Here is a 15755-nt window from a genome sequence, read left to right on the forward strand (position 1 = left end):
AAAAGAAACAGTGATCAAAATACAGAAACAGCCCACAGAATGGGAAAGAATATTTACCCAATACCCATCTGATAAGGGATTAATATCCAGGATATACAAGACACTAGTAGAATTGCACATGAAAAAAAACCTCCAACCCCATCAAAAAATGGGAAGAAATGAACATAAGTTTGCTCAAAAAAGAAATCCGAATGGCTCAGAGGCACATGAAAAAATGCTCCACATCACTAGTCATCAGGGAGATGCAAATCAAAACAACAATGAGATATCATCTCACACCACAGAGACTGGCCCACATTCAAAAAACAAAAGCAAACGATGTTGGCACGGATGTGGGGAGAAAGGGACTCTCCTTCACTGCTGGTGGGAATGTGCCAACTCGTTCAGCCCTTTTGGAAAAAATATGGATGATTCTCAAAAACTTATAAAATTGTGCTCCCATTTGACCCAGCAATACCACTCCTGGGAATATATCCCAAAGAAGCAAACAAGTATAGTAGAAATAACATCTGCACATGTATGTTCACTGCAGCACTGTTTACAATAGCCAAAATGTGGAAAAACCCGAGAGCCCAAGAACAGATGACTGGTTAAAGAAACTTTGGTATATGTACACAATGGAATACTATGCAGCTGTTAGAAAAGATGAAGTCATGAAATTTGCATATAAGTGGATCAACATGGAAAGTATCATGTTGTGTGAAATGAGTCAGAAACAAAGACAGACATAGAAAGATTGCACTCATATGTAGAATATAAAGTAGGAGAATGGGAGACTAACACCCAAGAGTAGTAGAGATAAGAACCAGGAGGTCTGCCTCACATGCTGGGGAAAAAGGCAGCAGAGATAAAGAAGGGAACACCTAGTAGAGAATGTTGGGAAGACCCACTCAGGTTAAAAGCTGCGTGCTTTCAACCTGAGTAGACTATAGATCTCATGATGGCCACTCAATACCTCTATTGCAAACTACAACATCCAACAGGAGAACAAAATGGAATTCCCTGCCGCATAGGCAGGGTGGGGTGGTGGGGGTTGGGTGAGGGTGATGGGAGGGATACTGGAAACATTAGTGGAGGAGAATGGGCACTGGTGGAGGGATGTAAACGAATGCAAACACGAAAGTTCATAAATTTGTAACTGTACTTCACAGTGATTCACTAATAAAAAAATTTTTTTTAAAAAGGAGTAACTCTGGGGGCCAGAGCGATAGCACAGCGGGTAGGGCGTTTGCCTTGCACACAGCCGACCCGGGTTCAATCCCCGGCATCCCATATGGTCCCCCAAGCACCGCCAGTAGTAATTCCTGAGTGCAAAACCAGGAGTAACCCCTGAGCATTGCTGGGTGTGACCCAAAAAGCAAAAAAAAAAAAAGGGGGGGAGTAACTCTTCAGTTTCATGCTGACTGTCAAAAAGGAAAAAAAACTAAAAATTGAGCTTCCATATGACCCCACAATACCAGTTCTAGGAATATATCCTGAGGATGCAAAAAAAGCACAGTAGAAATGACATCTGTACCTATATGTTCATTGAAGCACTGTTCACAACAGCCAAAATCTGGAAACAACCCAAGTGCCCTAGAACAGAAGACTGGTTAAAGAAACTTTGGTACATCTACACAATGGAATACTACACAGCTATTAGAAGAGATGAAGTCATAAAATTCGCTTATAAATGGATAGACATGGAGAGAATCATGCTAAGTGAAATGAGTCAAAAAGAAAGGAACAGACATAGAAGGACTGCACTCATTTGTGGATTATAGAATAACATCACATGAGGCTGACACCCAAGGACAGTAGATACAAGGGCCAGGAGGATTGCTCAATAGCTGGAAGCCTGCTTCATGAGCAGAGGGGAGAAGGCAGATGAAATAGAGAAGGGATCACTAAGAAAATGATGGCTGGAGGAATCGGTCGGGATGGGAGATTCGTGCTGAAAATAGATAATGGACCAAACATGATTACCTCTCGGTGTCTGTGTTGCAAGCCATAATGCCCAAAAGTAGAGAGAGAGTATGGGGAATATTGTCGGCCATGGACGCAGGGGGAGGGTGGGAAAGGGGGGTGTATCGGGGATATTGGTGGTGGGGAATGTGCACTGGTGGAGGAATGGGTGTTTGATCATTGTGTGATTGTACCCAAACATGAAAGCTTGTAACTATCTCACGGTGATTCAATAAAATTTAAAAAATAAATAAATCACTGTATCACTGTCATCCCGTTGTTCATCGAGTTACTCGAGCGGGCGCCAATAATGTTTCCATTAGTCCCAGCCCTGAGATTTTTTTTTTATAATTGAGTAACCGTGAGAATAGTTACAGGGCTTTTAGGATCGAGTCTCATTCATACTATGCTCAAACACCCATCCCTTCACCGGTGCACATGTTCCACCACCATGCCCCCCTCCCACTCCCCCCCGCCTGTGTGGCAGATGATTTTCACTTTACTCTTTCCTTACTTTGATTACATTCAATTTTCGACAGGAAACTCACTATCATTATTTGGAGTTTTTCCCCCAACAGTCAGACCTGTCAGAATGGCATCATTAGATTAGATGTTTTCTATTGTTGGTAACAAAGAGCATATGATGTTGCACGGTCTCGAAAGTGGCCGCCCAGATTTGGAATTCTGGTATTAAGTCCAGAGGTATTTTTGCCAGCAGCCGCTGCATTCCGAGATTGGTTTCTGTGGTGGTGGAATCATGGCTGTTCAGGAGCGGAGGATGTATACATGGGCGACTGCTCGGGGTCTCATTTGGGCAGGAGACAGGGCCCGTTCTGCCTCCCCCATCACAAGATTCCCCATGCATCCCGTCCCATCACTGCAAACTCCTACCTCTCTGTCCAATTTGTTCTGAACGGTGGCAGTTGCCATGCTGTCCAGCGGGGGAAAGGCCAAGGGACAGAAACCCTTCCCCTCCCGGGGCTACACGGCCAGCCTGAGATTTTAGCAGCCTTTCCTTACTCGTCTTTCCCAATGATTGGAGGCTCTTTCAGGTCAGGGGAATGAGACCTGTTATTGTTACTGTTTTTGGCATATCGAATACACCATGGGGCGTTTGCCAGGCTCTCTCATGCAGGCAGGATACTCTCGGTACCTTGCCAGGATCTCTGAGAGGCATATATAATATGATGTGGTAATACACACATATATATACATATATATGTCCCTCTATGATTCTGAGTGCAAAAACTGTCACACCAAGAGGGCCCTTTTTCTTGTCCATCCTATCCCCATTGATGGTGCTTGGGGGACCATATGGGATGCCGGGGATCGAACCCGGGTCGGCCGCGTGTAAGGCAAACACCCTACCCGCTGTGCTATCGCTCCGCCCCCCCCATTGAACTCTTGCATATTTTTTTTACTATTGTGTGTGTGTGTGTGTGAGTGAGTGAGTGAGTGAGTGAGTGAGTGAGAACCCAAGGCCTCACATGTAAGACAATCTTGTTAATGGTCCTTATAAAATTATTATTAATTTTCATGTGCTTAGATTCTGCTATTTTGGTGCAGGAAATTTCTAACTAGTCTTTACATATATTTTGTTTAGTTAGAACTTTTAGTTGCTAAAGCTATACAGTGTCTTAATTTCCTAGTCTTTCTATTAGGAAGTGATAGTGGAAATACTTTTTTTGTTTGTTTTGGTTTTTGTTGCCTACTGCCTGAACTCCATCTAATATGACACGGTAATTATGGAAAATGGGTAGGGAGTAGGTAACAAATAAATAAAAATTTAAAATAATTTGGGGCCGGAGCGATAGCACAGCGGCTAGGGCTTGCAAGCGGCCGACCCAGGTTCGATCCCCGGCATCCCATATGGTCCCCCAAGCACTGCCAGGAGTAATTCCTGAGTGCAAATCCAGGAGTTACCCCTGAGCATCGCTGGGTGTGACCCAAAAAGCAAAAAAAAAAATTTAATAATTTAAACATTTTTAAAAGAGTTCTAAAGGAGGAATCCCTGAGTAGTGCGAGGTGTGTGCCATAAAAAAGACAGAGAGAGAGAGAGAGAGAGAGAGAGAGAGAGAGAGAACAAGCTTGGGTAAATAGGATCATAAATGAAAAAGAAGAAGCTTCTTCCCTAGATGCTTCCAAAATACAAAACATGAAAAGATCACTATGAAAAATTCTATGCCACTTGCTTGGGAGCCTAGAAGAAATGGAAATGAAAAAATACTAAGATTCGGGGCTGGAGCGATAGCACAGCAGGTAGGGCATTTGCCTTGCACGCGGCCAACCCGGGTTCTAATCCCAGCATCCCATAGGGTCCCCTGAGCACCGCCAGGGGTAATTCCTGAGTGAAGAGCCAGGAGTAACCCCTGTGCATCGCCAGGTGTGACCCAGAAAAACCAAAAAAAAAAAAACTAAGATTCTCCACCTCCCAGTAATGACAGGACTTTAAATATGGACAGTAGCCAAAAATATCCCCAGTACTACAGACCCAGATCCGGATGGGTTCACTAGTGAGTTTTTCTAAACCTTCCTAGCCTCAAAATCCTCCACAATGAGAAGAAAATAGGGTTGTTCTCAATAGCTTCCTAGGGGAATTGCTTTTCTGAGAAGGGCAGAATTCTGTTTTATGAGATTACATCCCGATGAGAGTCAAGAAACCTTCCGTGGCTGGCGGTTCCCAGCAGGGAGGAAGCATGAGCGTCTGTGAATCCGGGCCCCCCCCGCCACCAGGGATCTGGGGCACAGAGAAACTCCAGCACCTGGTGTCCACCCCACCGCCCACTGACTCACTGGCTCATGGGGCACGTGAAGGTCAATCTCAGGAGCTCTGACAAGACCCAGGGAACTAGCCTGAGGAGAGAGAATGGAGGCTAAATTCAGCCTGGGGAGCCTGGTCCGGGTGCGGGGGGGAGGGGGGGAGTAAAGGTGAGCCCTGCTTACAGGGAAGGAGCGGACGGGGTCCAGACTCAGGTGCTGTGATCTAGGCACATGGACCACATGAGGAGGAGAGCATGCGTGGGAGTCCGCCAGGGGTCGGCTTCTGGTTTTAGCACAGCTAAAAAGTTTTGCAACAGGGACCAAAAAAAGATACAGCAGGTGAGGCGCTCACCTTCCATGGGGCTGACCTGAGTGTCATCCCAGTATCCCATAGGGTCCACCACCACTGGCAGTGTGTGACCCAAAAAGAAAAAAAAAACAAAAAAGAAAAACTTTTCAACAAAAGATCAGGGAGATGGGGCCGGAGCGATAGCACAGTGGGTAGGGCGTTTGCCTTGCACGCGGCCGACCCTGGTTCGATCCCCGGCATCCCATATGGTCCCCCAAGCACTGCCAGGAGCAGTTCCTGAGTGCAAAGCCAGGAGTAACCCCTGAGCATCGCTGGGTGTGACCCAAAAAGCAAAAAAAAAAAAGATCAGGGAGATGGTGATGGTGCCTGGCTGGACTCTCTCGCCAAACCCTCCCCCCCAACACCTGGCTCTGAACAAAGTCAGGCAATTCTGCCTTGGAGAATTGAGTGAGTTGAAGCAGATTGAGCTGCAGGTGGGCAGCAGGTGTGCAGGAACCAAGTAAGAAGTCTTAGCGTTTGAAATGAGTCAGAAGGAAAGGGACAGACAGAATGACTGCACTCATTTGTGGAATATAAAACAACATAATATAAGACTGACACCCGAAAGAGCGGGACGTCGGACTCTCGAACCGGACTCTCCGTGTCACATTCTAAGATGGGTGATATTGAGAAGGCCACGAAGATTTTTGTCCAGAAGTGCGCTCAGTGCCATACCCTGGAGAAGGGAGGCAAGCACAAGACGGGGCCCAATCTCCATGGTCTGTTTGGGCGAAAGACGGGTCAAGCTGCTGGATTCTCTCACACCAATGCCAACAAGAACAAAGGCATCACCTGGAATGAGGATATGCTGGTGGAGTATTTGGAGAATCCCAAGAAGTACATCCCTGGAACAAAAATGATCTTCGCTGGCATTAAGAAGACCGAACGGGCAGAGTTGATAGCTTATCTCAAAAAAGCTACTAATGAGTAATAGTTGGCACTGCCTTATTTATTACAAAACAAATGTCTCATGACTTTTTTATGTGTACCATATTTAAGTCCATCTCGTTCACCAGAAATTCAGATCATGAGTGACCAATAGCATATTGCTGTTGGGCAGCCCTGATTTAAATGAGATTGGCTTGTGTTTTAAATGAGTATGATCAGATTTTTTAATTTTAATGATAATTCCAGGTCAGCAAGTGCAATCACTGTCCCTTTCCAAAGATATGATGTTAATTTGTCACATTCACCTTTCCAAGGGATGGAGATCGCCATCTCATATCTGTGGGAGAATAGTTTTCTATTCAGATTTATAGAACTGGCTATATTAATATATCTAAGGATTGAGGATATCACTGTCTCCTTAGGTTGTGTTTCTTAGCCTGATAAGATTCATTGGCAGTGACCTTATATCTTTTACTTAATTATGCCAATTTAATTAAAAATTCCCTGTATCTAGAGTGGGAGACTAACACTCAAGAACTGTAGAAATAAGTACCAGGAGGTTGACTCCATGGCTTCGAGGCTGGCCTCACGTTCCGGGGAAAGGTCAACTCAGAGAAGCGATCACCAACTACATTGTAGTCGAAGGCCATGTGGGGGAAGGGAGTTGCGGGCTGAATGAGGGCTAGAGACTGAGCACAGCGGCCACTCAACACCTTTATTGCAAACCACAACAGCTAATTAGAGAGAGAAAACAGAAGGGAATGCCTTGCCACAGTGGCAGGGTGGGGTGGGGGGGAGATGGGATTGGGGAGGGGGGGAGGGACACTGGGTTTACGGGTGGTGGAGAATGGGCACTGGTGAAGGGATGGGTTCCAAACTTTGTATGAGGGAAGTATAAGCACAAAAGTGTATAAATCTGTAACTGTACCCTCACGGTGATTCTCTAATTAAAAATAAATAAATTAAAAAAAAATTCCCTGTATCTAAAAATGTTGCCTTTCACTTACTGAAAAGTATTTTAATGTAATGTAGGTATAACATTAAATAAAGAACACTTACCACTTCTCACAAAAAAAAATATATATATATATAAGACTGACACCCAAGGACCATAGAGACAAGGCCAAGAGGATCGCTCCAAGGTTTGGCAGCCTGCCTCATGAGCTGAGGAAGAAGGCAGCTGGGATGGAGAAGGGATCACTAAGTCAATGATGGTTGGAGGGACCGCTCGGGATGGAAGATGTGTGCTTAAAGATAAAGGACCAAACCTGATGGCCTTTCAGTATCTGTACTGCAAACCATGATGCCCAAAGTAGAGAGAGAAATTTATCAGTTACACAGATGGGGGGGAGGGATGGGAGGGGTATACTAGGGATTTTTTTGGTGGTGGAATATGTGTTTCAGCATTGTATAACTGAGACTTATGCCTGAAAGCATTGTAATTTTCCACATGGAGATTCAATAATAAAAATAAATAAATAAATAAATAAATAAAACAAAGTAGAGAGAGTGTAAGAAGGAAAGTGTCTGCCATAGAGGCAGAGGATGGGATGGGGTGGTAGTCATGGAAGGAATACTGGGGACATTGGTGGTGGGAAATGCACACTGGTGGAGGGATGGGTATTCCATCATTGTATGACTGAAACTCAACCATGAAAGCTTTGTAACTGTATCTCATGGTGATTCAATTAAAAAGAAGTCTCAGCTTTCAGTCCAGGGTGCCAGAACTGGGATTTTCAGTCAAGAGAGGTTCGTTTCTCAGTGGTTGTGCCAGTGAGGAGGTGAACCAGAGCAGAGAAGTCAGGTCCAGTTGTGGGAGGGACAAGCAGAGAATCTGGTGTGAGGTGGAGAAGAGAAAAGTCAGAGGGAGAGGGGTCAGTGAAGACTCAGGGTATGGGTGGGAGTGAGAACAGTGGGCAGGGGCTTGCCTTGCATGTTTGATCCCTGGCACCATACCTGCTCCCCAGCATGCCAGGAGAGATTCTTTAGTGCAGAGCCAAAAGTAAGCCCTGAGCACCTCTGGGTGTGGCCCAAAAAACCTCAGGGTACAGGCACAGGGTAGAGACCTGGATACTTCCTGCGTCTCTCGAGAGGGAGGAGTAGACTCAGGGGCCAGTGCAGGCCGAGGGCAGCCAGGGAGGGCATGGGAAAACACTTTGATTTAATTACGGTCACGGGGCAGGTTCAGAGAAAGTGGGGCTTCTTGAAGTCTGGTGGACCTCAGGATGGACACCAGGGACACGGGAAGGGACATCACACAGATCCCACGATTCAGTATTGCTCCCCCTCCCCGTCTCTGTTCCTGTTTTTCTCTCCCTCCCTCTCTCTCCTTCAAGGTTTACATGGCAGTGGGGTTCGTGAGGCGTCTGTGTGTCCACTCAGGCTTCACTCTAACGCCCAATTCAGAGCACATCCACAAACAGCGGGCGTCACTGAGGGCTCCCTCTGTCCTCTGTCCAAGGTGCCCTCCTGATACTTCCTGATAAACCAGGAGCAGCACACCAGATTGGATGGTGTGGAACGTAGAAAGTTACGATCTTGATTAACGAACCATAAACACAGAAGGCTTAACCTGTAAAAACATTTTAGTAATCTCTTAGTAAGGACTTAATGGCTCTATAGAGAGATACAACAATCTTCACTAACTACTAAATTTTTTCTAAGGATAACGTTTTTGACCACTCTTTTAGCAAATTATTTACAACAAGCTATACAAAACAAATTATTGAGGGTCTGCTATGGGGGCAGGCTAAAGGGCTGGTTGGGAAAATTGGAGATAATGATTGTGGGAAGGTGTAGTGGTGGTGGAATTGGTGTTGGGATATCTAATTCATGTAACAAATCAGAATAAACAAATATGTAAAAAAAAATTAGTAAGTACATTTTTTAAAAAGAAAAAATGGGTCATGTGAGCATTGATACACAAGCTGTATGAAATGGAAAGACGGGGATGAGGTGACGAGGGGGTGAGACCTACTACACCATGAGTGAATGGAACTAAGGACAGAGTCTGTGCTCTTTGCAGCCATTCAGGATGGCCTCAAAGGGGGAACCTCACCCAGGTCTCCGAGTCCCTCCTCCTGGGCTCTTCAAGGACCCCGGGTGTTCTTTATTCTCTTCCTGATTATATACCTGGTCACAGGATACCTGGACATGGCAGCATCTCTCCTGGACCAGGAGGTTGTCGTAGAAACTGTGAGACGTTGGGGACAGGGAGGGACCATTGGGCACGTGTTGATTTAAGCTCACAGAAGGCCTGTGGGCCCTGGGAAGTTCCAGCAAAGTTGGAGCATCTCCAAGAATGCCTGCCCTCAGGATGGACGCCAAAGACACCGAGATGGAGCCAGACCCTCGGGATGGACCCCCATGTGTGCCCACCCTTGTCCTCTCTCCCACTCCCTTGCCTCCTCCTCTCCCATGCACTCTCACTCACTATCTGACTGCTGGAGAGGATCTGGAAGGATTGGCTCATGTGAACTCCAAGGCCATAGAATACCAGAGAGCTCAGATTCACACTCAGTTTATGACATCATCATCCCACATGTGCTCCTCCCATTCCAGTGCTCCATTCCCTCCACTTCCCTCCTCCCTCCCATCCACTCTCTCCCCTCCCCAGGCCCCTTGATATCCCTCCTTTTCTCCTTCCCTTCATGAGATCACCAGTGTCCTCCATCCACTGCAGATGTTCGAGGGCAGCAGGCCACACATGGCACTGCTCAGGGCTTCTCCTGGCTCTGCACCCAGGGACTGCCCCCTGGCAGGGCTCAGGGGACCATATGGGTGCCAGGGATTGAACCCAGGTGGGCCACATGCCAGGAAAGCACCCTCCCTGCTGCACTGCCTCTCCAGCACCTCATTTTTGTACTTCAATGTCAGACCAGGTTATAGAACATCTGTCTTTCTTCCCCTACATTTTTATGTATTCTGATACCCCACTGTCCATCTTTATTGCTACAAATGCAACTTCTTTATAACTACAAATTCAGGTGGCTTGTCAACAAAGTGGATACAAACCAAATAATTAGGGGCCAGAGCTATAGTACTGAAGAAGAGTTTGCCTTACACGCGCAGACCCAGATTTGATCCTTCATGTCCCATATGGTGCCCTGAGCACCTGAGGAGTAATAACAGTGCAGAGCCAGGAGTAAGCCCTGAGCATCACCAGGTGGTACCCAAAAAGAAAACAAAAACAAATAATTAAGTTGCTAGATCCTTGAGAAAATCGCCAACTTTAACATTACCAAACTGGATGGTGAGGAATAGAACAAGCCTGAAACACAAACTTTATCATGAACTTCAACAAAATAAAAAATAATTCAGACTACATTGGGATAAAGCAGATTGTTTATATTATGTAACAAAACATTAACTGATGATACTCGTGGATGATTGTGATAGAATCAAATAACAAGGATGTTTCTCATGAAACAAATGTCTCAATAGATATTAGGCAGAAAATCCATTATCAATGAATATTTTCCAGGAGCAAAAACCTTCTATGAACCCTTTAGATGAGTCCAATGCCCTGATAAAAGATATATATATTGAATATGTATAATATATAATATATTAATGTATAATATAATATATACTATATTCAAATATAGTATATATAAATATATTTTTTATCTGTGCAGAGGTCTTGCATCATTTTTAGTGTTTTATTTTAGAACTACTACTTTTGTCACTTCTAGTAATGGTCATTGGATAGAAAAATTTGGGAGGAAGGACAGCCCCCAGCTGCTCACAGGGCACCTGCCCCAAAGCCTTTGCAGGTAATGCTCTCTCACCCTGGAACTCTTTGCCCCCAGATATCTGCAGGACTTACTTGCATTCTCCCACTCTCCTGTCACTAGTACCAGAGAGCCTTTTTCTGACCTTCCTGTAGGTCAGATAGCAACATCTGCTCTAATGCTCCCGGTGCATTCGATTTGTTTATTTTTTTTCTCTATAATCCAAAGCACCATATGTTTCACTAACAGTAAACACTAGATAAGTAAACACTAATCTATATGATGGACTATATATGGATTATATATTTATTTGATACATATAAATAAGAGTTCCCAGAAAAAAACAAATCTTTTTGTGGGCTCCGATATTCTGAGCACTTAGTGCTTCTCAGATAGTCTAGGCTTGATAAATATGTATTTAGGAAATAGCACAGCGGGTAGGGTGCTTGCCTTGCATGCTGCCGACCTGGGTTCGATTCCTCTGTCCCTCTCAGAGAGCCCAGCAAGCTACGGAGAGTATCCCGCCCACATGGCAGAGCCTGACAAGCTACCCATGGCATATTTGATATGCCAAAAACAGTAACAGCAAGTCTCACAATAGAGACATTACTGGTGCCTGCTCAAGCAAATCAATGAGCAATGGGATGACAGTGATACAGTGATATATATTGAATGACCTTCTTAGCAACTGAATAAAGTAAAATTAACAAGAAAAGTTACCTACTGAGTGTTTTAAGGCATTATTGTGAGGAAAACAAAAAATTCATCGTTGCAATTTCTACAGTGCAAGCAAGCGGTTTGGATAGTGCCAGCAAACATATAGCCTTTTGGAAAAGGGAGAGAAAAGACTGGATTTAAAAGACTATCTAAGGGGAGAGTGATTAGGGATTTGCTAAGTAGGTTCTAATTTTGGACGGGCTGACTGCATCACCTTGGACAGCCTTGAGGAAACAGCCAGCGGAGTCGGGGATCATGAACCAGGTGGAGCCTGTGTCCGAGATCCAACCTGCTCTGACTCCAGGTCACAGGCTTGCCCTGGCAGAGTCCCAGCAAGGTCCACCTGGGACAACCCTTCTGCAATCCCTGTTTCTGAGCCCCTGCATCCATTCTCCTCAACCTACTGTTGATTCCACCCGGCCGACTTGGTGCCTTAGGGAGGCTCTTTTTGTCATGTCATGCCTTTGACAAACAAAACTCAAGTTAGATTGTTTCCCTTCGAGAGCCTGTGAAAGGACATGATCCACACATTCACTCTGAAGTATTAAAGGTCCCTATGGAAAGGTGTTTTTTCCTCCTGTACTTGTTTTCAGCAGAGCCTGACAAGCTCTCCATGGCGTATTCATATGCCAAATACAGTAACAATGATGGGTCTCATTCCCCTGACCCTGAAAGAGCCTCCAATGTGGCACCGCTAGGAAGAACGTGTGAAGAGAGGCTGCTAAAATCTCAGGGCTAGGACAAATGGAGATGTTACTGGTGCCTGCTCAAGAAAATCTATGATCAACGGAATGACAGTGATATAGTGATACAGAACTTTTGTTCTTGGTGTCCCTTCAGCAGAACTACTTCCCCTGAACTTAACCCAAACAGGAGTTGAATCCTGAATTCTGATTTGAGGTGTTTCTTTTCATATTGTTGGTTGTTAGGCTTCAGTGTTAACACCGGAAGGTCAGATATTCTGTGAGCATCTGCTAGATCTTCACGGGTTAGTAGGCACCTAAATCACCATATATGGTTGGAACTGGAGTTAAAAATGTAAGTAGCGGCATGAGGAAATATCTAGCACTAATATCGCGTGCATAAATCTAGGAGCACGAGAAACATACTTAGACACAGGATGCCTTCTCAGCTCACCCAGTCAAAGTGGTCTCCTGCTGACCAGGGCCACCAGGGCGCCCTTCATGTCCTTGTTCCGGAGGCTGTAGATGAAGGGGTTCATCATGGGGGTGACCACAGTGTACATTACCGCAGCCACTGTGTCCTTCTGGGCAGTGTGGGAGGATGTGGGGCTGAAATACACCCCGATGAGGGTCCCGTAGAACAGGGTCACCACAGAGAGGTGGGAGCCGCAGGTGGAGAAAGCCTTCTGCCGGCCTGTCTTGGACGGAATCCTCAGCACGGCCGAGAAGATGCAAGTGTAGGAGACCAGGATGCCCATGAAGGGCGTGAAGACAAACAAACTGCCCACAGTGTACACCATCACATTGTTGATAAAGGCATCGGAGCAGGCCAGCTTGAGCAGGGGGCTGAGGTCGCAGAAGAAGTGAGGGACCCTGTTGTGGGTGCAGAAGGAGAGGCGGGTCAGTAACGCCGTGTGGGTCAGGGCGTTCGCAAACGCAGCAGCCCAGGATGCCCCCACCAGCAGGCTGCAGAGCTTCGGAGTCACGGACGTGGCATAGTGCAGGGGGTGGCAGATGGCCTCATAGCGGTCGTAGGCCATGGCAGTCAGCAGCAAACTGTCGATATCAGCAAACAAGATGAAGAAGAACGTCTGGGTGAGGCAGCCGGCATACGGGATGCCCCTGTGCCCCGAGACGTGGTTGACCAGCATCTTGGGGATGGTGGTGGTGGTGAAGCAGATGTCCACGGAGGCCAGGTTGGCCAGGAAGAAGTACATGGGGGTGTGGAGCCTGGCGTCGGTGACAATGGCCAGGACGATGAGCAGGTTGCCCAGCCCCGTGACCAGGTACATAACCAGGAAGAGAATGAAGAGCAGCTGCTGCTCCCGGGGGTCCTCAGAGAGGCCCATTAGGAGGAACCCAGAGACCTGGCTGAGGTTTCCTGCCTCCTCCATGGCTGACCTGGAGCAATGAGAAAGGAAGTAGAGGAGCTGTCCATGGTGTAGACCAAAACGGGTTGACTATGAACAAAGCAAACACCTTCCTCACTCAATGATCTCTCCAGCCTGTGTTTGTTTTTTTTTTTTTTTTTTGGTTTTTTGGTTTTATTGCTTTTTGGGTCACACCCAGCAATGCACCGGGGTCATTCCTGGCTCATGCACTCAGGAATCACTCCTGGCGGTGCTCAGGGGACCATATGGGATGCTGGGATTTGAACCCGGGTCGGCCGCGTGCAAGGCAAACGCTGTGCTATCACTCCAGCCCCTCCAGCCTGTTTTGATTGCTTCAAAACCCTTAAACTGATGGTTATATTTCACTATTTTTTTTTTGCTTTTTTTGGGTCACACCCGGCGATGCATAGGGGTTACTCCTGGTTCTACACTCAGGAATTACTCCTGGCGGTGCTCAGGGCACTATATGGGATGCTGGGATTTGAACCCGGGTCGGCCACGTGCAAGGCAAACGCCCTACCTGCTGTGCTATCGCTCCAGCCCCTATGTTTCACTATTTTAAATCAAATCTTTAGGGGCTTGAGTGCAGAGCCAGGAGTGACCCCTGTGCATCGCCGGGTGTGACCCAAAAAGCAATAAATAAATAAATAAATAAATAAAAATAGATCGAATCTTTCCCTGACACAGACACTGCTTCACACACACTCTCACCACCCAGAACTGTGCCCGGAGCTACTCATCTGTCTCTATGGGCATGTCGGACATTGCACACTCCACACCCAGCCTTTGAGTCTGCCTCACTGTTCTGAGATCCACATGCACACGCACATACATGCACACACACATGCGCACAAACATGCATACACAAACACACACACACACACATGCACACATACACATCCTGGTTCTGCTGACCCACTTACTCATGCAGAGAGGACAGGGTGGGGTTAAGTGCAGACACCTGACCCCACCTCTGTTTGGGCAAGGTCTGAGTCCTGGAACCCATCCAAGGGTTCAGCCAGATCTTTGCCAGCCCTGCCTTTGAAGAACATGGACTCAACATGTGCCTCTGCCATCCACCTCAGCACTATCACCTCAATTGTCCTTGGCCAGTGGAGACGCAAGCAGTGTTCAGGTCTCTCTCCGGCCCCGCATCCTGCATCATGGTGATGCCTCTAGCCTCTCTCCTTCCCAGCTAATTTCAGGTCCCCTCTTATCTCACTCAGATGCCGGCCTGCCCCTTCTCTGCTCTCTCTTTTTTTCCTCTGGCTTTTTGGGTCACACCCAGCAATGCGCAGGGGTTACTCCTGGTTCATGCACTCAGGAATTACTCCTGGCGGTACTCAAGGGACCATATGGGAAACCAGTAATTGAACCCGGGTTCCAGGTGCAAGGCAAACACTATACCCGCTGTACTATCGCTCCAGTCCTTTTTCTGCTCTCTTGGGTTCCAGTTTGCTTCTCTGGTTCACCCTCCACATGGCACACGCAGGGGTAGCAACCTGGCATATCCATGCTACAATTATGACCTGCCCATCACCCCAACAAAGAGCTAATACTTCTCACCTGCCTATTGTCACCTGAGGCCTAACATCCCTCTCAGACACACACCCCAATTCCTGTGTCGGAGGAAGAGTCTCGGGGGACATCCTGAGCCTGGCATCTCTCTCTTGAGTCAAATATTTTCAATTCAGCCACGCCAGACCCAGAGTGGAACTCTCACACAGGATTCTCATACGCATACACACACACACACACACACACACACACACACACACACCAGACTTCTCCCTGTTTTACTCTGTGTGTGTCACACAGACCAGAGAAGGAGAGCTATTTCCTGAAGCCCCACGACTCCCAGGCCCAGGCTCCCTGCCTGTGTGGAGACTCCAGGAGGAGGCCTTCGGATCTTGTGGGAGAGTGTCTTGGTTGAGCAGGACGTGGAAGGTCTTGCTTTACAGAGGATCCCAGGGACCCGGCGGAGCCTGCTTGCCGCTGCGTCCCCTGTGCCTTGTTAGCACTCCTGCTAATTGTGCTCCACACCCGCCTCTATGTGGACTGCAGGTCATCTGGGGCTCGCCCTCTGCCTCTGAGGACTGGGCTGGACCCTGGATCCCCGGTCACTGAGGGCCGCAGGGAGCAATGCCTGATGCAACCTAGGTTTTGATTGCGCTGTCTTAGATATCATCATCCCCTGGCAGAGAGGACACAGAAGCTCCCTGTCTCGTACATGCTCTTGTCACCCAAAGCACATGGCCCCATGGCAGTCTCACACTGTTTGTCACCCGAG

General features: G+C 47.0%; 2 protein-coding genes across 2 annotated transcripts; one reads left to right on the top strand and one right to left on the bottom strand.

The window, feature by feature from the left end:
- The first annotated feature begins 5669 nt into the window (after nucleotides 1–5669).
- On the top strand, nucleotides 5670–6065 carry LOC101545699 (cytochrome c, somatic-like). Its single transcript, XM_055128543.1, has one exon. It carries the CDS (start codon nucleotides 5670–5672, stop codon nucleotides 5982–5984), a length of 315 nt encoding a protein of 104 aa, XP_054984518.1. The 3' UTR covers nucleotides 5985–6065.
- A 6467-nt stretch (nucleotides 6066–12532) lies between these two features.
- LOC101540676 (olfactory receptor 1361-like) lies at nucleotides 12533–13468 on the bottom strand. Its single transcript, XM_004616890.1, has one exon. It carries the CDS (start codon nucleotides 13466–13468, stop codon nucleotides 12533–12535), a length of 936 nt encoding a protein of 311 aa, XP_004616947.1.
- Nucleotides 13469–15755: the final 2287 nt, after the last annotated feature.

This window comes from Sorex araneus, chromosome 2, assembly GCF_027595985.1.
Source record: "Sorex araneus isolate mSorAra2 chromosome 2, mSorAra2.pri, whole genome shotgun sequence".
NCBI classification, from domain to species: domain Eukaryota; kingdom Metazoa; phylum Chordata; class Mammalia; order Eulipotyphla; family Soricidae; genus Sorex; species Sorex araneus.